This window comes from Paroedura picta, chromosome 16 (genome assembly GCF_049243985.1).
Source record: "Paroedura picta isolate Pp20150507F chromosome 16, Ppicta_v3.0, whole genome shotgun sequence".
In the NCBI taxonomy this organism is placed as follows: Eukaryota; Metazoa; Chordata; class Lepidosauria; order Squamata; family Gekkonidae; genus Paroedura; species Paroedura picta.
Genome location: NC_135384.1, coordinates 11,185,911 through 11,212,387, shown reverse-complemented (window position 1 = coordinate 11,212,387; position 26,477 = coordinate 11,185,911). Strand labels below are relative to the sequence as shown.

Genomic DNA, 26,477 nt, shown 5'->3' with positions numbered 1-26,477 from the left:
TGCCCTGCCTCTAATTTCCTCTTTCCCTGGACATTAACTGCTCAAACCCCTGCTCTGCCTCTGAGTTTCCTTCCTAGCCTTTACTTCACAGAGCCTCTTTTTATCCACTTTTGCAGGAATTGAAATATAGGTGGTGGGACTGGTTGAAAACAACACCTGTTTTAAAACGAATTGATCTCCAAGAATTCCTCTGCACAAGACACCCATGTTCATGGCCACCAGCAGCCAGCTGCATAAATGTTCTAAGTGTTGTGAGCTATTGCCCTCTGCTGGCTGCGTCCAGGAAAGCAGGCCATGAACGCCATCTGGAAAAGATGGGTTTAAAGTCGGTGTGAAATTCTGTGACAATTGAGGGCTAGAGAAAAGTAAATATTTGTGGTGGGAAAGGAAACACTGGAACAGCACAAAATATATTTTCAACGCCCGTGTATTCCAGAATGGCAACTCTGTGCGTCGTTACAGCGCCAAAAATCTTTCTTCCCACGGGCCCTGAAGAATGTTGCCGTCATGAAGAATAGAACATGTTTCCTGCCCTTGTGTACAAAGGTCAAAGAGGAATGTTGGCTGGGCTTTGTAGAGATAAGTTTGCTTCCTTATCGTTACTGAGGTGATTGTATCGGGAATAATTTCCCTGCCACAGCCGGGCACCACGCGGCTTTTTCTTCCCGATTCTTGAGCTTATTGTAACTGAGGTGATTTACCTGCCGTGGCAGCATGGATTTCCAAAGGCCAGGTAGCAGGTGTAGAAGGAAATGTGGGCAGGATGTTTGCATAAAGCCCTGAACTATTTGCTCAGAGGCTCTATGAAGGCTAGTCTAGATAGATAGCATCATATTTGGTGCAGGGTACAGCCAATATTTATCTAATTTCAACCCCATCTTCCTTTCCCAAGGGACCAAAAGCAGTTCATATCATTCTCCTCTCCAGCATTGTCCTCTGATAACAACCCTGTGAGGTAGGCTAGGCTAAGAGGGTGTAATTGGCCAGTTGTGGTGGGGAAGATAATCTTTAGATTAGGGTTCTTTCTCGTCTTTTGACTGCAACCTGAATGGGAACTGGATCTGCTTGAATAAATGTAATTTTACCAGTTTAATGTAGTGGTTAAGAGCAGCGGCTTCTAATCAGGCCAGTCAGGTTTTATTCCCTGCTCCCCCACATGCAGCCAGCTGACTGATCTTGAGTTAGTCAAAGTCCTGGTAGAGCTGTTCTCACAGAGCAGTAATATCAGGGCTCTCTCAGTTCCACCTACCTCACAGGGTGTCTGTGGTGGGAAGAGAAAGGAAAGGCAACTGTAAGCCGCTTTGAGACTCCTTAAGGTAGTGAAAAGTGGGATATAAATCCCAACTCGTCTTTTTTTGCAATATATTTCTTGGGAGATTTATTTACTGCACTCAGTATCACACGACTTTGACTGGGCAAAACTCAAGCTTTCTTTGCCAAATATCCCACCCTGGGCTTGATCCAGGCAGCTTCTCCCGAGATGAATATGGGAGGAGGGGTCATCTCTGAACATCCAAGAAGGCTACACTGAGGGACCTATCTGGGCAACAGTCATGTGGGACAGGATCTAAAACAAGTAGAGGAAATGAGGTGAGATTGAGTGAAAAGGTTAGCTGGGGCCACCCCATTCTTTCTGAATGCTTGCGGTTGAGATCTTTCCGGCTTGTGCACATGGCCCCTCAAAGACATATTCCATGATTAGGATCTCCTGGTTCAAGATTGGGGGGGGGGGGGCTCTGACTCCAAAAGATCTCAAAAAAGGGGCTGACCTTTGTCCTGGATATAGGTTTGGCAACCCAGCACTGATCATCCCCAAGAGATTGGGGGTAGAATCCAGATGAACCACGCTTTGGGGTGATTCTTAAGAGCATTCTGCTCTTAAGCAGCAGAGGGAGCCATTAGCCCCAGAGGGAAGAGGTCTCTCATAAAGCTGGAGGCCTGGGAATGGCTACCTGGTATAGCATCACAGCATGTGATGTCAAAGGATATGACATCACATCCTGCCCTCTCCATGCACAACTGCCGAATGCCCCATGCCGAGGGTTGCCAGCTCTAGGTTGGGAACTACCTGGGGACTCGGCCTGGAGAAAAGGAGGTTGAGAGGGGACAGGATAGCCCTCTTTAAGTATTTGAAAGGTTGTCACTTGGAGGAGGGCAGGATGCTGTTTCTGTTGGCTGCAGAGGAGAGGACACGCAGTAATGGGTTTAAACTACAAGTACAACAATATAGGCTAGATATCAGGAAAAAAATTTCACAGTCATAGTTCATCAGTGGAATAGGCTGCCTAGGGAGGTGGTGAGCTCCCCCTCACTGGCAGTCTTCAAGCAAAGCTTGGATACACACTTTTCTTTGATGCTTTAGGATGCTTAGGGCTGATCCTGCGTTGAGCAGGGGGTTGGACTAGATGGCCTGTATGCCCCCTTCCAACTCTATGATTCTATGATTCTATGATTCTATGACTTTTGGGGTGGAGTCAGGAGTGGGTGAGAGGGATCTCAGTATGTTATAATGCCATTAGGGAAAAGCGGTATACAATTATATATAAATAAATTTTGAAATGTGGGCCAGGGGCTGAGTCACAAGGACTCTTGGGCAAGATTGAGTGGGGAAGTCAGCTGTTTGTTCTTAGTTTATTTCCTAAGGGTATCCCTAAAGAAGAGGCATAACCAAAGACATGAGGTGATGCTAAGTGAGTCTGGCAAACTGAGGAAAGTTTCCATTACAAGGCCATACCTGTAAGAGACTTCTCTTTCTTCAGACCGCTACTAAGATGCTGAAAGTGCAAATGTGTTTTGTCAAACCGAATCCACTGTTGTTCTGTTCGCCTTACCTGAAAAGTACTTCGCAGCTAGCTATTCATCGACTTGAACACCAGAGGGAGCCATACAACCAGCTTGGTGCAAAAACTTTTCTTCGACAAATCTGACTGCATTTCTACGGATCCGCGAGGAATTCAGTACACATGAATGCCTATATCAGAATCCTCAGAATTCCCCTCCCTACATACATACCCACTGTTTTTAAGAGGGGGAAGCAACTGGGGGGGGGGGGTTTTGAAGCAAAAGAAAATGATTTCCCTTGCCGCTATTTCCAAATTGAATCCCTTCCCAGTAAAATTGTCCCCCTTGCTCACTATCTATACCTTCCTTTTTTCACTGATTTCAAGGCGGCACACTTGGTTCCCCATTTTATCCTCACAACAACCCTCTGAGGTAGGTTCAATTGTTCTTATGATATTTTATATGCCATTAAAGGTTTTTTTGAATTTGAATTTGGTAGGTTCAATTGAAACAATGACTGGCTCCAGAGAACCCAGTGAGAGTTTCATGGCTGAGCAAGGCTTTTCCGTCCCTGGTTGGCGTTCCAGTCAGTAAGTTCTGGTTTTTCAGTGCATGTCTCCAGAAACCAGGAACTTAAAAATGCAGGAGATTCTCCGATACTTTTTTCCCCTATTAAAAATATAATTATCTGCTATTTGGTTATGCATAATGTTCAAGACACTATCAAATCTTCTGCCTGCACATTGCAAATACCCCTAAATTTGGGGTACAGGGCTGGATTCAGCCACATTTCCACTAAGTCTTGCCCAGTTCTCCTCCTTCATACAGCCTCCACCTCATAAAGGTTTGCTCTATGCAGGTCCTACACATAGCCTTTTTGAGTAGTCAAAGGGGACCACTACCTTCTTGGAATCAACCTACTGTTGTAACAATAATTAGAGTTAGATCAAAACCAATTTTGCTGGTGATGGGGGGGAAAGAAGGGATCCCCTCCAATCACCCCAAAAGATTGAGGGAACTGCGGTGACATGTGAGAGAAGGGCTGACAGCCTAAGATTGAGTGAAAAAGCTAGCTGAATCCAACCTTTGTACAAACAAGGGGGTACTCGGTAATAGAAGTGCATCAAACTAGGAAAACCATGTAACAGCACAAATAAAGGCTGAATAGACCTCAATCTCATTTTTACTTGAATTTGTTATCTTCTATGTTGCCACAAGGCATATACATTAAAATCCATAGCACATATATTTATTTATTCATATATTTATTTGTTTGTTTATTATCTTTATATACCGCCCTCCCCGAAGGCTCAGGTCAAAAAAATTAAGAAAATTAATTTAAAAAATTAAGTGGTCAAAAACAATCCAGGTGAAGCAAAACAGTATAAAGGGGGGGGGGGGGGGAGAAAAAGAAGACAGACTGGTTTCGGACTTCAAGAACCCTTCTTCAGTTTTGCTATAGAATACTAAGTGATATATAGTTTACAATCACTGAAGCAACCTTACAGAACAGATTCAAATAAATTCATTGCAAAACTGACGTCCAAAACGGTGAATCCAACCTTTAGCTTTTACAGATTGCCTTATGAATAGCACTTCCCAGGTATCATCTCAGTAATCACTTTTCAACTACTTAAGGTGGGTCAATTTTATTATCTCCATAGAATCATAGAGTTGGAAGGGGCCATACAGGCCATCCAGTCCAACCCCCTGCTCAACGCAGGATTAGCCCTAAGCATCCTAAAGCATCCAAGAGAAGTGTGTATCCAACCATATGGCTGACCGACCATCACCACCACCCCAGTCAAACCTAGGATGTCTTCGGTTCACTTCACACTTGAAGGCTTCTTCTTCATTGATTCTAGGGATTGTTTCTATGTATTAAATCACCAGGGGCTGAACTCTCAGATCGTCCTATATCAACTCCAACGAGCAAATCATATTAAAATTAGAGTTGACATAGAAATACAGAGAGGGAGAAGAGTGAAAACATTTATCTGAAGACATCTATGGAAAAAGAAATGCTCTAAAATTACATGCATTCACAAAACCAAGAATAGTGCTTTGCATTAATAGTTTGCACGGTGCTTCAGATGTGCTCTCCCATGTAGAAACACCGAGCTAAATCCGGAGTCCAGGTTCTTTTGCCGCGCTCTGGTTTGGATGCCTGCCAACTAGCACCAGTATCTTCTTGTGGAAAGCAGATGACTGAAGGGCCACCATGGGGGAAGCCTCTGAAAACCAGTTTGAGCAGTTTCAGGACAGGTTCCCACTGGAAGGAAGTAAAACCACTTGGAAACAATGCTTGCTTCTCTCAGCCAGTCTGAGCCAGCTCACCTGGACACTTTGGCCTGGGGAAAGTCTTCACTCTCCCTCTTCCACATATATTTTATTACCTGAGACCATGGAATGTGGCAGCTGAGAACCTGGGCTAGTAATCAAAGTTCTTGGCCATGAACTCTCAGGAGAAGAGCTGGTTCTTATATGCCGCTTTTCTCTACCTGAAGGAGGCTCAAAGGGGCTTACATTCGCCTTCCCTTTCCTCTCCCCACAACAGACACCCTGTGAGGGAGGTGAGGCTGAGGGAGCCCTAATATTCCTGAAAAATAAGAACCAACTCGTTCTTATATGCCACTTTTCTCTCCCCAAAGGAGGCTCAAAGCGGCTTACAGTCGCCTTCCCTTTCCTCTCCCCACAACAGACACCCTGTGGGGTGGGTGAGGCTGAGAGAGCCCTGATATTACTGCTCGGTCAGAACAGTTTTATCAGTGCTGTGGCGAGCCCAAGGTCACCCAGCTGGCTGCATGTGGGGGAGCGCAGAATCGAACCCGGCATGCCAGATAAGAAGTCCGCACTCCTAATCACTACACCAAACTGGCCTTTGGTATGTCTCCCAATAGCCTCCCAGTAATAATAATACTGACATATTTTACAGGGAAGGGTCACCGGAAAAAATACAATTTATATGTGAAACACTGTCCAGCGGAGGTTGAAATATACTCATTTGCTAGGGATGGCCATGAGCATCACAATGGGGTTAGACAGACACCTGGCGGATAGGTTCATCAGGGACCATCAGCCATGGCGATATATAGGAATCTCCATTTTAAGAGTCAATAAATCTCAGACCAATTCTAGGAGGCAACTTCAAAGGAGTCCTTGGCCTCTATGCCTCGTGGGTTGGCCCTCTGGGGAAACTAGCTGGCCACTGAATGATAGGAGATGATGGAGGAGGACGGTCCACTGGACTGAACCAACAGGCTTCCTCCTGGACTCCTAAAGATACAGGAGGATTTTTGCTTCAAGCATCTCCTTAAAAACGTCAGCAGGAAATGTCAAAAATGCCTTGTAAGGAGGAAATAAATATAAACACAGAAACAGAGCAGAAGGACAGAGACAGAAATACATGCATTAACAAGGTGGACCTACTACAACGAGGACCTAGGTTTAAACTTCCAAGTTACCTTTGAGTGAAATCAGTGCTTCCCATATTTCACCTTGTACTGCCGCATGACTGCGCATTTCAGGTTCACAAGGACTACGGAAAGCTGTCTTTCAGCATAGCTTATCTGCCGGTACTGATTTTCCACTTGAGGAACCCTAGATAATCCGCCAAGGTTCCTTAGAACAGATCCTGAAAATCCACTGTTCTATGGGGAAAGATACCTGCCTATTTCCATGCTACCTCATATCTGAGCTCTTCTTACCTTGAACCAGCCTTTCTCAACCTTTACCCCACTGAGAAACCCCTGAAACCTTCTTCAGGCTTCTTGAAACCCCAGATGTGGCACGATATGTTTGGGAAGCACAGCTGTGCACATGCCCACCTGGGCCCCCTTCCCCCACACTCCAGGCCCATCATTGGTCATTTGGGACCGGGGAATGAGTTGCCAGGACCATATATAGCCATATCACCCGATAAATGTTTAACAAATTTAAAACATATACAAAAAAATTAATCAGTTCCCACCCATTCAGGAAACCCTTCCAGAGCCATCAAGAAACTCCAGGGTTTCACAAAACCCTGGTTGAGAAAGCCCGCCCTAAGGAGACCCCAGGAGTTTCCTCTTACAGACCTGCCTAGATCGCTTGCAGCATCCTTTCTGTGAACATGCTACTTCAGCCTGGCAACCCTTGGGCATTTCATTGTGATGTCATCGCTGATGTCACGTGTGCAGAGGCTGCCACAGAAACTTCACAACTTACTCCCAGACACGAGCCAATGAGTGAGCGAAGGTTTAAAAAAGGAGAATACGGATAGAATCGATGTTGCGGTCACCTGGGGGAGATTAAATATCCCCGCCCAAAAAAGTGTCAAAATTAGGAAAATGTGCTCAAGTCTCTGTAGGATAAAATATGTTGCACAATTGAATATTAATAATTATTAAAATTAAAAATATTTAAATTGATAATTATTAAAATATTAATAATTATTTAAATTATTAAAATATAGCCTCCTTAAAATCCAAGTGTACATTCATGCCAATGACCAAACACATTTCGGCATCACTGCCTTTATCAGTAGTCTGAAACGCCACAAGCTAAGTTGAGCTATTGTATGACCTTATACTGTGTCAAGAGATTTCTTAATAAGCTGAAGTCCTTAAATATAAAAACCACTGTCCCTTGAAAAAGCTGTAGGCAAAACACGTCGGGACTTGTGTGAAATAAGAATAAAAGAATTACTGAAACTGAAGAGAGACGATTCTGTATAAGTCCAATTTGGATATTTTTTATTGCCATATTGGTTTCCCAGTGCGTCTGTACTATTCTAGATTTACCAGTGGTCAGGCATAAATAAATAAAGCAGTATCCATAAAACAGAGGAATAGATATGTTAACTATACAGTTGGCTCCTTTACATGCAGTGATCAAATATGTTAACTATGTAGGACACTAAGGGCCATAATTGATTCTATGGGCCAGAAGGCCAGATGAAATTCTTGGAGGCGTCTTTTGTTTCTAAAGCAGGCCCTGGTCCAGATGGGCACTTACAGTGTCCAGGGAGTGTCCTAAAGTAGGGGTAGTTAACCTGTGGTCCTCCAGATGTCCATGGACTACAATTCCCATGAGCCCCTGCCAGCAGTTGCTGGCAGGGGCTCATGGGAATTGTAGTCCATGGACATCTGGAGGACCACAGGTTGACTACCCCTGTCCTAAAGGAGCCAGCCTTTCTCTAAAGTATGCTGAGGTAAGCTTTCTTCCTTATGACGACGAGTGTGACAGTCTCTTCCGTTTAGTGGCTAGAAGGACAGCCTAGATGGGCTCCCAGAGGCACCCCTTGTAGACCCATAGAAATAAAAAATTATATTGCGCTGGCATCTGTGTTCATTAAATGGTATCTGAACCAAACAAGATGGAAGATGCTGGAACAAACAGGCCAGGGTGTCACAAGCCATCTGCCTTAGGGGGGCCATCAAGATAGGGAATTACTCATTCCTTCCTTCCTGCCGATAATCTTTCACCCCCTTTCTCCAAAACACCTGGGGTCTATCAGCATATGCAAACAGGTATTGTCTCCTTTTGGGAAATCAGTCCTCAGGACTTCTCCAGCCATTGTGGATACTTGTCACAGATTGGGAGACTTTTGGTGACATCATGTCAACCCCCTGGGCCTTTTAAACATTTTTAGTCATCCCATCAAGTTATTGCTTATAGCACATGGCTTGAGGCTACATTTTTAGTCATAGTTTAGTGCGCAGTGATCAGCCCATCTGGGTTGCTTACAAGGTCCAGATGCCACCCTTTGCTGTCACGCTGTTGGTCTCCTTCCGATCACAGAATAGAATCGCTAAGTTAGAAGGTACCTCAAGGGTCATCTAGTCCAGCCCCCTGCAGAATACAAGAACTGACAACAACCTCCCCACCCACAGTGACCCCAATTTTATGCCCAAGTGATCCCCCCACCAAAAGCTCTAGAATCCAGCCTGGCCTGGAGGATATTCATCAGTAATAAAATCAGAGTCCAGTAGCACCTTTAAGACCAACAAAGATTTATTCAAGGCATGAGCTTTCGAGTGCAAGCACCCTTCATGCTACTTCAGACCAACACGGCTCCTCATTTGAATTCATCAGTAATGTTGATCATATAGAATAGGTATATTTCCCCACTGTTAAAAAAAACGTGTTTTTAGATAAAGGCATCACATGTCTGTTACCCTTTGAAGCATACAGCTGTGATGAATTCTGTTGCCATAATAATGTACTGGTGAAGAATTCTGTGTAATTCTGAAGTTTGCACACAAGCAAATTGCTTCAGAAACATGCTAAGTACTGCCTAGATGACAAAATTATACAGTTTACAGTTACAATACAAAACAAGGATTGCAGGATTTGGGTGGGAAAAACTGACAGTGGAATGGGAGAAACTGACATTTGAAAAAGCAAGCAGGGAGTTTAATCCTAACCAGACAAAAAAGTTGTAAATATTTGAAGTAAACAATCACCACATTTAGCAGGTTTCATTATATCTTGCAAGAGCAACAAAATCTGTACAGCGATTTTGCAGATTTGAGCCCTGGATGCCAGCTGATCAAAAACATCATTATTATTCATATTATATTACCTTGCAACCAATTTCCCCCTCTTTTAATAGCTTCCTGGTCTACAGCAAGTGGCATTTGAAGTTTTGAAGATTAATCTTTATCTTCTGTTAATGGCTTCACACCAAGTTATTATTTAAGCCCACCTGAGAAGTCTACCTGGCACTTTTAAACCCGGTCAAGGCGAAATTTCAGGAAACGGTGCTCTCGAACAGCAGACTTTCCAAAATCCGTTCTGGATCCAAAAGAGGAGTACCAGTTAGTGACAAGGGCCCAATTCTCTAACCTCCCAATTAGGTAGACATTTCCTCCAAAGTCTCACTGAGTTACTCGCAGGTAAAATGAGCACAGGGCTGCAATAACAGGGTCGTCTGGATTTACTTCCGAGGGGGGGAAATGCCTAAAACCAGCCTACCGGAGGCTAGCCCCGGGGGAATCTCTTTTTCTGAGTTCTTTGCAGGCAAGCTTTATGCTGCAGCTGGATGATCACTTACCTGTGAATAAGTCCTTTCTCGACTCATGGGGGCATGCTCCGAGTAAACAGGCCAGAAAAACCACAAAAGCGAGCAGACACATTTGTTCCCATGAAGATCTGTAGTAGCACCACTAAATTTGAGTCCAGGGGCACCTTTAAGACCGACAAAGATTTATTCCAGGCGTGAGGTTTCGTGTGCATGCACACGAAAGCTCACGCCTGGAATAAATCTTTGTCGGTCTTAAAGGTGCCCCTGGACTCAAAGATTTGCTGCCTGCTCCCCAGATCGCTTGCAAGAAGCCACACTTCCTGCCCCAGAAACAATCCGGGCGGCGCTAGGACCCAGCGGGCTCAGCCCATTTAACCCTTCCTCGCCCGGCTGGGCCAAAAACGACGCTGCCTTCGACTCCGAGCAGAGAATCAAGACCCTTGAAAAAAGAGACCAAAAAAAAAGAAACCCGGGAAAAGGGAGGGGGGACCTCCACGCTCGCCAGAGGCAAAAGCCCAGCCAAGAAGCAAGAGCTCCTGAGCATAGGCAGAGTGCCATTGGCAAGCCAGTGCGCAAAGCCACCACCAATTCCCACATCTCTGGGATCACCAGGGGGAAGGACTTCCCAGGTCAGAGGGATGTGGTTTCCGGGCAGGCTTAAGCCCCGGCACCTCTTTATTTTGGAAATTAACCGCCGGCAGGAGCTGCGGGCTGGGCGCAGGAGAAGCAGCCCGGGAAGGTCCGCCTTGGCTGGAGGGGCCGGTGCAGGATCGGGAAGCCCAGTGCATTGGGCTCTCTCTGGCTCTCTCGCCCCCTTTCCCCACCCAAGCGCATGCCGCGGGGCAGAACTTGCAGCTCTCAGCCCGGGGGGGCTCGCCAAGGTAGGGCTGTCCCGTCCGGGGGCTGCTGCAGCCGTGGGTTGTTGCATCGGGGCGGGACGGGCGAAATCTGGCCCCTTTCCCTTTCCGCGGTTTGCATTTGCGCACGGGGCAGTTCAGCCGAGGAATGCTGTGCGACCCGGAGGTGGCTGCGGGAGGGAATGGGTACTGCTTCTGCGCAACTTTTTAAACAAGAATGTCCGCGGCTGGACTTTCCAGATGGGGCTGGGAGAGGGGGGCAAGCAGACCCTGTCAGGCTAGTTTTAAAGGTTTCCCACGTAGCTCCATCTCGAGGATCCTGTGGCACTATACCCCGCTGTGGACCTTCCCCCTCCCCAAAGCCCCTGCTTTCCTCAAGTGCCCCCCCCCTTCTAAAATCTCCAGATATTTTCCTAACCCAACGCTGGGCGAATGGCATTGCAATGCTGTGGAGTCTGAGCCGCGTGAGACTTGGGACTTCAGTGTGCTTCTGCAGCTGGATTTTCCCGTACAAAACAGGGAAATAAACTTCTCAGGTGCATTACTCAATGTGTGCAGAATGAGCTTTTCTTTTGAGCCAGATTGCATGGAATCAGACTTCAGGAGTCGAGAGGCTAGAATTAAATTCTATGCACCTTTTAAGAGCCGTGTGTGACAGTGTATGCACACCAGCCTCCTAACTTAATTGATGGGAGATGGGGTGAGTAGCTACAAACGACTTACTTATAGGAAGTAAAACTTCAGAATGAACAGGGCGCTTAACCCCAAAGCAAGTGCGTTTGGGAGTGCAGCCTTAATAAGTTTATCAAAAAGGGAAAAGTTGGCCAGGTTTCTCACACCCATATGGCAAGCTACACTGAACATAATCTTTCTTGTGTGCATATTTTGAAGGTATAGGAGCCCTTATTTGTTTGAGGTCAGATTGCCTACTGACCTGGGTATTTCCTTTTAGCAGTCTGGATTCCGAGGAGCTTCACTTCCAAGCAGGCTGAGTCTTAATAGCACGGGACCTGGCTCGCTTGCTTGAGCCACTTAAGAGTTCTTTGCGTAGTTAACATGTTGTACCTGAGAGGCGTTGAGGTGTGGATTTAGGGTTTCAGCATACACTGCAGAATCTTGTTCTAGTGTCTGCGCGTGTTTTTCCTTGTCCTGTAAAGATACAGAGCTTAGAACCCTTTTTGACTGTGGGTATGACAGTCTCAGGAGGAATGGTTTTCCTGGGTTCCCAGTACCGTAATTTTTTTCCATCCCTTGCTTTCTAATTCCTGAGCTGGCAGCAGTTGAGTCAGGCGTGTTACTTACCATGTGATATCTAGACAGGACACATAAGGAAGTAGTGAAAGAAAAACGTACAAACGAGACATCATTATGTTGCTGATGGTTTTGAACATACATGTGCTAAATACATGTGCTTATTCCTCTGCTTGCTGGCAGTATTGCTCAAATATGGTGCCCATTTTACAGAAGGCAACTGAGAGTAGCTAATAGCAAATGTCACTTTTAGGGCAACCCGCTCACTGACGGGCCAGCTTTGCATTATTAGCTGTGATAAAAGTCTGAGTTCTTTAATGTGTTCCTTTAAGGTTCGCTTGCAGTCCTGTGTAGGCGTCAGTTCTGGAATCCTCAAAGGCTGTGATTGCTTTACGCGCTTCATAATGGTTATTACTTCATAAAGAGCGTGCCTGCGGCAAGTAGATTGAAATCCGTTATTAGGACGGAAATTAAAACAGGGTTGTTTTATTTTAAGTGGGTGTTGAAAATAATTGTCTTCTAAATATTTTTCTCTTTTAAAATAGCTGAGTTACAATTAAATCTGAACGTTAAGTGGGTTAAACTTACACTCGCAAATTCTTAAAACTGAACTGGCAACGCTCAGTCAGATACATTGAGTCATCATCTTTATTCTATTTATGTATTTGTTTATGTATGTGTTTATGTATATAATAAAGACCCAAGAAGAAAAGCCTTTTAGAGGTAAAGCATTATAAAGTTTTTACCTGAGACTGGTCCCATAATGAGCTTGATACTATACTATAAGCAGGGGAATAGCCAGTAATCGCAGGCACCAGGATACGTCCCTTATTGTCACTATAAGGAAGATAGAAATGACCTCTGATGGCCAAAGTGTTGAACTTTGTGGTTTGATTCTGCGTGGCCATTCAATGCACATAATGAGCACACTTCTCTTGAAATAAGCAGTGGTTTCTAATATCAATTAGAAGGTCTAGCTTCATATTAGATAGGCGATTACCCTGTATTACCATGGGTGGCAGAAATGCTGTTTAAGCCATTTCATTATTGGCTTTTGAGCCTCACTTTTCCTCCCAACGGGGACCCAAATTGGCTTGCAACATTCTCCCCTTCTCCATTTTGTTCTCACAACAGCCCTGTGAGGTAGGTGTGCAACTGAGTGTGTGCGACTGGCCCAGCGTCACCGAGCAAGTGTCCACAGTGGAGCGTGGATTCAAACTTGCTTCTCATCCTAGTCTGATATGGACCTGCTACACCACACTGGCTCTAATGTGTTTTAGTGAGTGTATTGCCCAGTTACTCTGGTTTCAGTATGATGGTGTGGTGGAAAGTGGTGGCCGATCACAGCTGATTTACAGCGACCCAGTAGCATTTTCAAGGCATTCAGGACTGTCTGCCAGCCTTGGCGCCACACCCCTGGCAATCTTCGGAGGTCTCCCATCCAAATGGGTTGACCCTGCTTAGCTTCTGAGATCTGACAAGGTCAAGCTTGACTGGAGTATTCAGGTCAGGGCAGGCGGTATGATAGGCTGTGGGAAATGCAGTTTAAATTGGTCCATCTTGGTTTCACAGTGCTTGCTGAGTGCCTCATTCTGAACACAAGGGATTGTTCTGCTGGGATTGCAGTGCTTCTGGTAAAGGCCTGAGAGGAACCTGGCAGGGCACGTTTCTGCACATCCTCGATGGGAAAGCTGGACCCTGAAGAAAGAAGACAGGAGTAGAATAGATGCTTTCGAATTATGGTGTTGGAGACGAATGCTGTGAATCCCATGGACAGCCCAAGTTACCAACAAGATAGTTTCAGAGAGGAGCAAACCAACCATGTCAGTTGTTGTTGTTGTTAGGTGCGAAGTCGTGTCCGACCCATCGCGACCCCATGGACAATGATCCTCCAGGCCTTCCTGTCCTCTGCCATTCCCCGGAGTCCATTTAAGCTCACACCCACTGCTTCAGGGACTCCATCCAGCCACCTCATTCTCTGTCGTCCCCTTCTTCTTTTGCCCTCGATTGCTCCCAGCGTTAGGCTCTTCTCCAGGGAGTCCTTCCTCCTCGTGAGGTGGCCAAAGTATTTGAGCTTCATCTTCAGGATCTGGCCTTCTAAGGAGCAGTCAGGGCTGATCTCCTCTAGGACTGACTGGTTTGTTCGCCTTGCAGTCCAAGGGACTCGCAAGAGTCTTCTCCAGCACCAGAGTTCAAAAGCCTCAATTCTTTGACACTCAGCTTTCCTTATGGTCCATGTCAGTAGAAGGGAATATATTACGGCTAAAGCTCACTTACTTTGGACACACCATGCGGCCAAAGTCGCTAGAAAAATCATTAATGCTCGGCATGGTCAGCAGCAAAAGGAAACGTGGTGGCCAAAGGATCCACTGGCTCCACACGATCAAAGTCGATACAGGGATGACCATAAATCAACTAAAAGAAGCAGTCATTGACAGAAGCACATGGCAAAAACTTTCCTATAGAATCTCTGAGGATCAGACACGACTGAACGGGTAATGTCATCCTCACTGCAAAACCTAGATTAAAAACCTTTTGCACGCAAGGATCCCTACTCAACACTGAATTGCTGAGGGATGAGAAAGAAGTGTGCATGCAGGATTCCATGGGACTTGCTTCTAAGCATATGCTTAGAATGCATCCTTTCATGCAGCTTCTTTATCCCTTAATGCCGTTCTCCTGTAAATCATAATTTGGGCATTTAAAGAACAGAATCTTGCACCCCCACCTTTGCATGTCCGCTTACTGTGCAGAAAGTGGGGATTTGAAGCAGTGTTAAACACTGTGACTATATAGCCATCTAGGGGGTGTTTATGTGCAGTTCAAGGGTGTGTTCTTCTGGCATCCTTGCCACATCTACCTTGGAACACAAAAAAAAACCTCTGTATGCATTTCCTGGTTGCATGAGAGGCAGAAACAGTTTTGCTCAAGGTATAGATCTCTTGTCTGTTGTTATATCGCTCGCTTTTTAAATTGCGTTGCACATTGAGTTTGAAAAGATTCATATTCGTCAGTCTCTGAGCAGGGACAAGTCTTTTTAAAGTGGCTTTAGAAATTAAGAGCTGCGAGTACATGTTCTGCGGGCATTTGGGAAAGTGACTATCCGTACTGGGTGGGGACAGAGGTCAGTCTGGAAGAGGAAGGAGCCAAGGCGTCTGGCGGGCTGATGGCCCTCTTTTGTGAAACGAAATCTCTCTTCTGGCCTGGGCTTTTCATATGCATGCCGTATCAGTTGTATACATTGGAACCCACAAGGACAGACAGTGCGTGGGAAATACAAAGATTCTGCCGAGCACATGGACAGAGTGAACCATTTGTAAAGTCCACTTAATCTCCGCATACTTGAGGAAAGGGGAGGAGGCAGAAGGTAGCAGAGGTTGCGGACTGCAAAGGAAAGAAAGTGGCCACAGCTTATTCGTCTGTGGGATTCTTGTTATTTTCCTTTTAAAAATTACTGGCACAGTGAACCTCCAGTTAAAGTAGCAGCTAATATTTTTTCTGACCAGGGGGGAGAACCTTGAGCTGCTTGATTTCTAGGTGTCAGGCTGCTGTATTTACTTTACTTAAATCCCACTTTTCTCCCCGAGGCTTATATCGGTCTCCTCTCTTTTGTTTTATCCCCACAACAACTCTGTGCTATAAGGCACAACACAGTTTCAGGATCTTTTAAGTACCTCTGCTTCTGAGAGCACTAAGGTCAGTTCCGTATCCGGTTGCCAGCTCTGGGTTTGGAAATTCCTGGAGATTTGGGGGGTGGAGCCTGAAGAGGGCAGCCTGAAGCCGTTCTGAGTTGCTTTGCGCTGTGTGAATCCCTTGATGGTTTTCTGTCTTATTTTCCCACAGTCACTTGGAGGAGTTGCATCTTGCTATGTATCCAGCCAGTGCATTTGGGTGGTGGGTGCAGGGTGGAAATCATGGATATCATGAATAAGAGCATCCAGGTTTTTGGCTGGTGAAAAATAAAGGATGGTTCCCTTAGAGTGCCCAAAAAGTTTATCCTAGGGATTATGGGTCCTGCATGGATAAAAGCCATGTGCAACAGGCTGTTGTAAGGAGGGGAACTGGGTGAGGTGGTTTTGTGGACAAAGGAACTCTTATTTTGCCATTCTTCCCAAGCAGGGATTAAAAACTGAAGGAGGAGGGAAATATAGCGGGTTTAGCTGATCACACAGGAGTGAAAGAAGCTCCACTTGCTGAATTTCCCCCTTTAAGAGTAACTAAAGGTACACAGTCTTCCTTTCCATACAAAAACAAAGACATGAGGAGGCCTCGGAGAGGCACAAAACGTTTTGAGGCCTGAGACAGTTCCTTAACGGAGCAAACAAACAGGTTCCTTCCAAAAAGTCAGTATCTTGAGTGTCATACATTGGACTCCTGAAGGAATTGTCTCTTCACTCGACATGTTGGGACCAAGTCAACAGACTTGAGGTTCTTTCTCTGAGCTTTGGGTTCCAGTTACTACTGGTTCCTCTACATCTGGCCCTCTTTTGCGACAAGGCACATGGGAGCCGTTCTGCACAACAGGTTCCAATTTATTAAGAACATCAGAACAACCTGATGGATCAGAGATCCTTCTAGTCCAGCAGAATGTTTCATAAAGCAACCAGCCAGTTGCCCTGATGGCTCAGATAAACAGGTCCTGTTGCTCCCCAGCACTGGTATTCAGGGATTTGTTTCCTCTGGATATAGAGGTTTCCTTCAGTCACTGTGGTTTTGTACCCATTTGTGGGCCTCTCACTTGTGAATCTGTCTCAACCACTTTTAAAACTCTCCTTGAGGCCGTCTCTAGCAGTTAATCCCACAACTTTGATTATTTGTTGGACAAAGAAGCGTTTCCTTTGTCTGGGGTGAACCTGTGGCTCAGCCCATTGGTTTAGTGCCCCCCCCCCCCGGATTCTACTGTTATTCTACTTCATCCACTTTCTTTCCCCTTGCTTAATTTTATAACCTTTCAAGGCAGTTCTTGAGTTTCAAAGGTATTGCATTTTCCCAGCACTGGATGGCAGTGTTTTGCCCCTGGGAAAATGCTGTTCCTTCTCCCCTCCAGAGGATGGCAGGTTTGTTGCTTATTGGGATTACTTTGTGCCACAAGGTTGTAAGAATGTTACAGGCTGGGTGTGGCTTGTGAGGAGATGGAGCCTAGAGCTATGCAACTTTTCTTATTCATTTCCATGCCTGTGGCAAAGTATTTCAATTTCTTTTTCTTTGGAGGCTGAGTACCCCAGGGAAGTACTCCTCTGAGACTGCCCCTTAGGGACAGCATTCTTATTTTATTGATTTACTATTTTTCTTCCACCCCAGTTTGGCAAGGGGAAGATTGTGTCTTCCACTTCTCCTCTCCAGATAGCAAAATACTACATGCCCTCCAGAACATGGCGACCTGCCACACAGGCTCTTGGGCCTTGTGGGTGTTGTTGTTGTTGTTTTTGTGTGTGTTCCCAATGAGGCCCTAACTGTGTAGGTGTGCTTATTTGTGAACAAGTACAACTGGCCCTCCTTGGATGGCTTTTTATTATTCTCTTTCTGGAGGAGACTTTTCAAGAGTGAAAAATGTGAAGGAGTACAGAAAAGATGCTTAAACTTTTCCATACCTACTTCCTTTCCTCTCAGAATCCTAACCTCACTGGTCTCTGGAACGCCACATGAGGGAAGTGAACAATGTGGAGCAGAAAACTGACATGTGGAAAATATTTAAGCATCCCTCCCCCATGCACCCACCGTGCAGAATTTCCCCCACTGACTATGAATGATTGTATAATCCATGTATGGCAGATACTTGATTTTTCTTTACGAGCATGTTGAGTAATTCTCATGTTGGGTTCAACACAGGTGCAACTGAACCCGCGGCTCCTTCTCCATGTTTGTTCAGGTCCTCATTCTTGGTCACACATCAAGCGGAAATGCATTGGCTGTCTTAGAAATGTACACCCATGTTACATTTGCTGTAACAGGAACATTTGGATAGGTTCATTTGCATGTGCCTTGCAGCAAGGCGGACAGCTGAAGGTGATTCTGTTTGAGTACCAAAGTGTTTATTTACATACACAAATCAACAGACACGTAGTAACAATTCTTTTTAAAACTCTATGGATCAAACTAGGCTGTAGACCTGGTTGGGTAAGCTCTATAGCGTTCACAAAAAAAAAAATGAGACTGATGCTGTGTATGTTTACCCCAAAGTAAATCCCATTGAGTTCTATAGGTCTTACTGCCATAAATGCGCAGTCTTACCGTGCAGAGTTTCATCCTTCTAAGTCCAATACGACAGTGACTTTAGACAGCTGTATGTCTGCTGTAATAGGCCTGGTTCAGGGGTGGCCAAACTGTGGCTGTCCAGATGCCTATGGACTACAATTCCCATAAGCCCCTGCAGTTTGGCTACCTGTGGCCTTAATTTAATGCTAGTCCCTCAGAGTCGGCCAACTTGTGCTCCAGTTCTCTGCTTTCTAGTCAGTCACAAATTTAAACAAATTGTTAGCATGGGATAATTCAAAGGACAGCCCCCCCTTTAAACCAAATTACACATATTTTCAAAAGAGAATGATGTAGCCAGAATGCAGAATTTTCTTTGCTAGGGTCCCTGTTTATTCATTTGAGACATTTGCCTCATGAGAGTAATGTGGTAAGGGTTTTAGCTTCTTCAGATAGCTGCATCCCAGTTACTGGTGTCCCTAACATGGAATGTTAATGGGAGCTTCCATGTTTAATATTCCATGTTTAATATTTGTTCTATGACTATTGCTCTTCCAGGTTGACATCCAGACCTAATCAGCTGCTAAGCTGGTTAGTGGAAACCCATCGGCTCCAGAGGTAGACGACGCAAGGCCGGTGAAGGTCAGGACCAAGAATGAGGCGGAAAATGACAGCCAAGCGGAACATGGTGGCCCAGTATTTCCAGTGTCAAGCCCCACTAGAGCAAAGAGTCCAGCCCTTGGTGAAAACGGAGAAGGAGGCAGACCCAACAGGGTCTGACCCACTGGGGGTATCAGAGGGTTCAGTCAAAACTTTTCGTATTGTGCAGGTTGGGACAACCGCGGGAGGCCTAAGACTGTTGACACCTCAGCAGGCTAGAAATGAGCGACAAGAAGCTCCCCAGCACTGGGAAATCCAGGGCCAGGAACTGCCAACGCCGGACCTTACGCCAGTCCAGTCGCCTGCATGGCGGAACCTCCAAGTGCCGGAACTCACGCCAACAGAAGACGTTGAAACCTACTTGGCTACCTTTGAACACGTGGCCGACGCTTGTAAGTGGCCAAGGGAACAGTGGGTCACCCGGCTTGTCCCCGCCCTCAACGGAGCTGCCCTCCAAGCCTACAACAGCTTGGATCCCAGGGAAAGTGGGGATTACGGCAGGGTAAAAGCCGCCATCTTGCGAGAAGATGCCGCCAGCCTCGAAAGGCAACGGCAGAACTTCAGGCACTTCCGCTACCAGGAGGCAGAGGGGCCTCGCGAGGTCTGCAGCCGGTTGCGGGGGCTCTGCCATCGCTGGTTGGAGCCCGACAGCCGCACCAAGGAGCAGATCATGGAGCTGCTGATCCTGGAGCAGTTCTTGACTGTCCTGCCGGAGGAAATACAAGACTGGGTGCAGGAGTATCGCCCCAAGACCTGTATCCAGGCAGTGGCTCTGGCAGAGCATTATTTATTGAAGCAGCGAGAGGGGGAAAGGTGGGATCAGCAGGTGAGTGCTCCTCGTTCAGGTCACCAGAAGTCTAGGAAGCTGCACTGCTGAGACCTAGTGTGAAATGTATTTTAAGAGAGTTTCAGCCCTTGCTGTTGAGTATAAGATGATATAACCTTGAAATACATCAAATAAGATGGAGTTTGCTGTGCTAGTGTTGCTCCTCTCCTCTCCTCTCCTCTCCTCTCCTCTCCTCTCCTCTCCTCTCCTCTCCTCTCCTCTCCTCTCCTCTCCTCTCCTCTCCTCTCCTCTCCTCTCCTCTCCTCTCGAGTGTTTTTAATAGAAATCTGTTAAATGTTTATTGGGTGATATGACAGTGTGCATCCTCAGTGCTGTTCATTTTCTTGCACAACTAGGGTCAACACAGCCCACTTCTTCTGCGTTGTAGACTTGCTAGAAGCTTCAGAACATTTTCCCAGACTGTGTATGACTTATCCAAAGCAGAGACCTCTGTTCAAATCCCTACTCCACCAGGAAGCTCAGCTGAATCACCCTTGGCTGGTCATTCTCAGTCTAACCCATTTTGTGGTGGTGTTGTAAGGAGAACTGTGTGAACTCCAGCCACTTAAAAGAACGGCCAGATAAAAAATTGGCCAAATTTGACATATCTGAGCATTTCTTCATTGCCCATTCCTGTTGTGGGAACTTGGACAAGCCATGTCGTTTAACACCTCTTTCTTTACATAGTAAGAGAATGTAGTAACATGCAGAATATATAAAATTTTAAATTCCCTACAGAAACCAAGACTATGCTGTTAGGAATATTGCCCAACAAAGTTTTGGAAGAGATATTTAAGTAAATGGTGAGCGTGGCTAGAACTATTTATGCAGCACAATGGAAATCAGATGTCTGTCCAAGCGTAAAAAAATGGGCACATTCATTTGCCAATTATGCAGTAATGGTGAAATTAACTTACTTGAGAAACAGATCACTTTTGAAATTTGAAGGGAGGTGGAGTGTTGATCATGCAACTTGGAGCCAAATAGTTAAAAACAGTTAAAGCGTATTGGAATGCATATAAACGTATTACAGGGCAGAAGGAGAATGAAAATGAGTTTTGAATATAACGGATTTTGAACAAAAATCTCTTTGTACTGTGAGATATAGAATAGATTTTATTTTGAACTTGAGGGTATTGAAATGATTGATTTGTAATGTGGAATATGTGGTGATTGTGAGATTAATAATATAGAGCACATTTATTTATTTATTTATTTTATTTAGCTTTCTATACCGCCCATTTCTTTGCAGCTCTGGGCAGTTTACACAGAACATCAGTTGTAAAGTTTTAAAGTTGGCGTGTTTGAGGTGGGGGAACATTGTATTTTGTGGAGAATGTCTCAGGGACTGTAATGAACGGGATGTTGGAGAGAGTTTTTTCCCCCCCTGTTCTGTATACCCAGAAGTGTGTAGCAGTTTTGGATGTATGTGTCTTGTATGATTTTTCCCTTTTTCTTTTGTGTCTCCCTTGTGGCATTGTCTGTCACTGTCTAGTCATACCTTTAAAGTTAAATAATTCTTTTTATTTGCAGGGGCTCTTGTAGGCAACTGCCTGCTTCCTTCAGCGCTGTTGGGACTTTGAGACACAAGCTGTCAGCTGATGGACTATTTATCAAGCAGTCTCAAGTCCCTTGAAAGGTTCTTGTGCAAGCATTCCACAGACTGACTTCTTGAGCTTGCTGCTAACTGTAGACAATTATTATAAAAAATCGTGTCCTATAAATAAAACAAGTTATTCTGAAAGGTGTAACTGAACTTTCTTAACACTATTTTGTGTAAAGACTGATAGTTACATTTGACGAATGCCTAATGTAGTGATCTTAGTCTGTAGTTGAGAATTGTTCTGTTTCATGTTCTATGCACCTCTATCAATCTATAGCCCTTCTTCTTTGTGTTGCATCCAGCCAACATTTTTACTCACACAAAAGTCTCCTCCAATTCCCTCCCTTACTGTAACCCTTGTTCCACTTTGTACATTCAGGGCCCATGATCTCCAGGGAACCTTCTGGGGTTGATCCAAAGAGACGCCCTTTTTTATGTCCACTGCCCTTTTGACTCCAGTCTCCTAGGCTGGTTGGATCCGGCCCTTTGTCCGCCTTAACCGGGGATAGCTATTTTTTCCCCTTTCCCCACTCTGAATTGAATATTTTGCTACTATTTCAGGTGCTGGGCCCATATGTGCTTGAGGAGACTGCAAGTTTCCCGGAAACAGAGCAGATGACGTTGGACTCCAGGCAGATGACTCTCTGCAGAGAGGCCAAAGAAGAGCTTAATGAGAACCCCGGTTCCCTGGGTAAGGACTCATTGCCCTGTGTAGAACTGGCACAGCAGACCAAAGTCTTAACTAGGCTCCTTCTTATTGTGCTAGCTTTTGACAAGCAAGAAACTCAATATGGAGGAGCAAGCAGTTCGGTTTCCCCCCTCCCCAAATTTCAAAGTGACTACATAATTCAGTTGCATGAAAAGGATCAGGGAAACATGGGCAGAGTAGCAAACTACTGCCTCTGACTTTCTGTGAAGGAGAAAAATGCACTTTATTTATTTTGTCTTGTTTGTTTATTTGTTTGTTTTCTTGAATTTCCATGCTGCCCTCCCATAAAGCTCAGGGCAGTTCACATAAAACGTCATGAGTATACATCACGATCGAGTGACAGCAAACATAACAGTGGTTCCAAAATTGATCATAACATTATAACAAAATACTACAACTTTCAGCTTTTAACATGAACCTGTGGGAGGTCAGCATGGCTCAGATCATGGAGGGGGGTGTTTGGAGAGTTCCCTTTTACACATCCTTTGGAATTGTGGTAGTTCAGGAAGGGCCCTGATATTTTCGGGGAGCTTGTTCCATCAGGTGGGGGCCAGGACCAAGAAGGCTCTGTCCCTGGTTGAGGTCCGGCATGCTTCTTTGAGCATGCTGTTCACATCTCTTTAACTGGAACCTGTAGACCCATCCAGAAGAGCCTTGCCTTCACTTCCATACATGACAAAGTGTGCATACATATGAAAGCTGATACCTTGAATAAACTTTTGTTGGTCTTAAAGGTGCCACTGGATTCAAACTTTGTTCCGGAAGGCACCACATTAGGCCGCATGGAATGGAACTCCATCAACCTTACCAAGGTATCTGATGAAATGTGCATGCACACAAAAGCTTAGACCTTGAATAAAATTGTGTTGGTCTTAAAAGGTGCCACTAGGCTCAAACTTTGTTATAAAGAATATCTGCCATTCATTATTGTTAATTTATACTTTTGTACACTGCCCCGAGCCGTATTGGGAGGGTGGTATATACACTAAATAAATAAATATAAATAAATATTATAATGATTCTTACAAAGCATAAGGTTGTATGTGGCTTCCAGCACATTTTGAGCACTGGCATCTCTCTCTTTGTGCATTAAGTGGGTCCATCTTCACAACACATGGTTGTGCGATCGAAAATTAGGAAGCTTGTTACGCAAAATAAAAGTGGTTAATGGGAAATCCCTGTTTCCATCCCAGCAGAGAACGAGATGCCCACAAAAAACGAGGAAGAGTTTCTAGTCCAGGAAAGTACGAAGAGGCAAAGGGGTCGGCTCGTCCCCGGTCTTCAACCAGCTCCGTTTTCCCGCCAAAATAGCGACGGCCTGCTGCCTATGAACAAACAGGCCCTTCACAAGCAGGAGGCACTGTTCCCGTGCCCCGAATGCGGGAAGAACTTTTCTCGTAAGTCGACCCTCACCAGACACCGGAGAGTGCACACGGGCGTCAAACCCCACCAGTGTGCCGAATGTGGCAAAAGGTTCCTTCACAAATTCAACCTGGTGAACCACATGAGAACCCACGTGCGGGAGGAGCCGAGCCGTTGTACCCTGTGTGGGAAAAACGCAAGGCGGAATTCGGGCCAGGTGGGCCAGGAGAAAAAGACCGGGTGCTGTGAGTGCGCTGAAAGTTTTGGGGCACAGTACGACGTGGAGCAGAGGGCGCCGGAGAGAGAGGAGGCCTTCAGCTGACTTGAATGTAGGAAGAGGAAGAAATGTAGCTGACTTGAATGTAGGTAGAAAAGGCTCTGAACGCCAGGACGGTTGGGTCTCTCTTAGGGCGGCTGGGTCTTTCTTAAAGCAGCCCCCCTTTTTGATAATAAGGTAGCTGCTCTAAACAAAGGAATGGTGCAGAATGCTCCCCGCAGCACCCAAGCTGCATGTTTTTGTTTTGTTTTTTCCCCCTCTAGCTCATTTGGTACTTGTGGCAGCCTCTGGGGAAGGAAGAGGGACAGCAATGTCTCAATCTGCATTTATAATGCAATGTTACGTCCCTCCTGACCCTATTGAAGGAGGAATCTGGGCAAAGATCCCTGGTGTTTCATGACAGAGCTGAACAGAACTAGTCAAAGTTCCATTCGCAGCATTTTTGTTCAAAGTATCTGAATTAGGGTTGTGCACGGCGGTGGCCAAACTGGCCGTTCCAGGCCGACGCAGCCAGCGCCGCGCTCCAGGGGAGGGGGAGAAGAGGCACGTCCGTGCCTCCCCTTCCCCCCCCCCATGGCGCGGCACTGGCTAAGTAGATCTGGAAAGCCCAATTCAGATGCCACCGTGCACAACACTATAAATTCTGAATGGCATCTGTCCATAGGCAGAGTAATGTTCATAGACAGGGTTTCTGCTTAATGGAGCATGATTCTCCCACCCCCAGCCTGAGATGCCCCTGGAAATCCTGTTCTTGGAGAACAGAATTTCAGGGGACATTCAGGAAGCCGCAAATTCATAGTCCTTGAGCGGAAATCCTTCCATCTGTAGAAGTGGCTCATCTGGATCCAGCCCTCTGGGTTTCCTTCGGGAGAAACAGGTGATCAAATGTGCAGTATAATGTTTGCCTGTGAGCAGTAAAAAGGAAAGGTTCGTTTCCAATCTTTTGAGCATAACATAATTTACATAAATGCCAGTAAATGACATATGGGCCTGTGCCATCCAGTCAGACATAAGTAATGATGTAGTCAGCTTTTTGCTTGCCTGGAGTAAGTCTCCAGGTATCGTGTGGTGGGGTAACACTTCAGGGTCCTTTGGTCCGGGGCTTCTTGTACGGTGTCATCCCCCCCCCCCTTTTAGCATGACCTATTCAGTCTTGTAATGTAGATAAGGACTGTTATACTCAAGGGTAGTCAACGTGTGGTCCTCCAGATGTTAATGAACTACAATTCCCATGAGCCCCTGCCAGCAAATGCTGGCAGGGGCTCATGGGAATTGTAGTTCATTAACATCTGGAGGACCACAGGTTGACTACCCCTGGTTATACTGACTTTTGCCTTTTAGTTGAGTTCCTTTTGAATAGTGTCTCAATTAAAGGTGGAACAGTTGAAGAGGGAGTCTTCCATTACGGTTGTCTGTCTTAGGAATCTGCCCTGTATCGTTGCTGGGCATTTTTTGTCCCCTATAAATTTTGGGATTATTTTAAATACAGTTACTTACAAAATTTTGGCAAGAATTCAAAGAAACCCTGTGTTACATTTCTGGCACCCAAGAGAGCTTTGGGCTCATGATTCTCAAACAGTAGCTGCCTTTGCTGTCTTTGAAACCGGTTTGGAATATTATACCCTGCTAGTCAAAGGCATGGGGTTGGGGGGGGGCATACAAAATGCCCACTGGTTGAGATTTTTGGATCCCTGCCTCAGAGTTCGGGCTTGATTTTTTTGTTTTGTTTTTGATACATGTTTGCCAGAAGCAAGTGTCTCATATCAACCAAGGCCTTCTACACTACAATTTCTAACCCCTGTGATACTGTTCATATACCAAAATTGCATGTTTGGGATTCGGCAGCATACAGCTGCGTATGTACATTTTAGATTTTTTTTTAAGAAAAAAAGAACAAAAGTTATGTTTTTGTATATTTTTAATAAAGCTTTATTTTTTGTAGTTTGCACATTAAAGTTTAATGTTGTAATAAGACACTTGAGTTCCTAGCATTCTCTTGATCGGGGAGGGAGGGAGGGAGGGAGAAGAGGGTCTTGAAAATTCTTTCATTTGTTACTGGCTTTAAGGGTACATATAGCCCACCTGAAGAGCCTCTTGTGGTGCAGAGTGGTAAGGCAGCAGCCATGCAGTCTGAAGCTCTGCCCATGAGGCTGGGAGTTCAATCCCAGCAGCAGCTGGCTCAAGGTTGACTCAGCCTTCCATCCTTCCGAGGTCGGTCAAATGAGTACCCAGCTTGCTGGGGGGTAAGTGGTAATGACTGGGGAAGGGAATGGCAAACCACCCCATATTGAGTCTGCCATGAAAACGCTAGAGGGCGTCACCCCAAGGGTCAGACATGACCTGGTGCTTGCACAGGGGATACCTTTACCTTTTATAGCCCACCTGATTCCAACAGCACTGAGCAGACTGACTTGCTTAAAATATCCGTATGCCACTTGCCAACTTAAGGATCTCCAATGCAGCAGTACTTGATTACACACAAACGCCCCAAATTTTAAGTCAAATAGATGTGGTCATAAAAAAGCGTTCGCTCTCAGAACAAAAGACACAGTAATCTAACTTGCAAGGGAAGTAAAGCCTTGGGAAACAAGCGTGCCCAACAGTTCTCCTCCATGAGCTTGATTTTAATTTAAATTATCCTTATCCATCGGCTTCCTCAACATTAACCACTGGCTTCAGGATGATTATGGGGGAGGGTAATGAGAATATAGTAGAGGACAGGAAGGCTTGGAGGATCATTGTCCATGGGGTCGCAATGTGTCAGACACGACTTCGCACCTAACAACAACAATGAAAATATCCTGGCCTACACAATCTCCAGAAATCCCCGCCCCAAGTTCTGCTATACCTCCAGGCTCAACTCCGAATTCAGTTGTGCAGTTCAGGGTTTTCTATTGGCGCAGTCTGCCATCTTTGGTTTGTTGTATGGAAAGCCATGAATGTCACCCCCAGA

At 45.5% G+C, this 26,477-nt stretch overlaps 1 protein-coding gene across 6 annotated transcripts; it reads left to right on the top strand.

Moving 5' to 3' along the window:
- The first annotated feature begins 10,280 nt into the window (after positions 1–10,280).
- Positions 10,281–23,749, top strand: LOC143825912 (zinc finger protein with KRAB and SCAN domains 4-like). Of its 6 annotated transcripts, none has more exons than XM_077314331.1 (5): positions 10,281–10,416; positions 18,646–19,573; positions 21,738–21,867; positions 22,620–22,697; positions 23,079–23,749. In XM_077314331.1, the coding sequence occupies exons 2-5, from the start codon at positions 18,743–18,745 to the stop codon at positions 23,567–23,569; spliced, it is 1,530 nt and encodes a 509-aa protein (XP_077170446.1). In that variant the 5' UTR covers positions 10,281–10,416; positions 18,646–18,742; the 3' UTR covers positions 23,570–23,749. The 6 variants fall into 6 exon arrangements, with proteins under 6 accessions (XP_077170446.1, XP_077170448.1, XP_077170445.1 ...); XM_077314333.1 differs by lacking the exon at positions 10,281–10,416 and adding an exon at positions 10,427–10,668 and having other exon boundaries at positions 23,082–23,749; XM_077314330.1 differs by lacking the exon at positions 10,281–10,416 and adding an exon at positions 10,427–10,668.
- Positions 23,750–26,477: the final 2,728 nt, after the last annotated feature.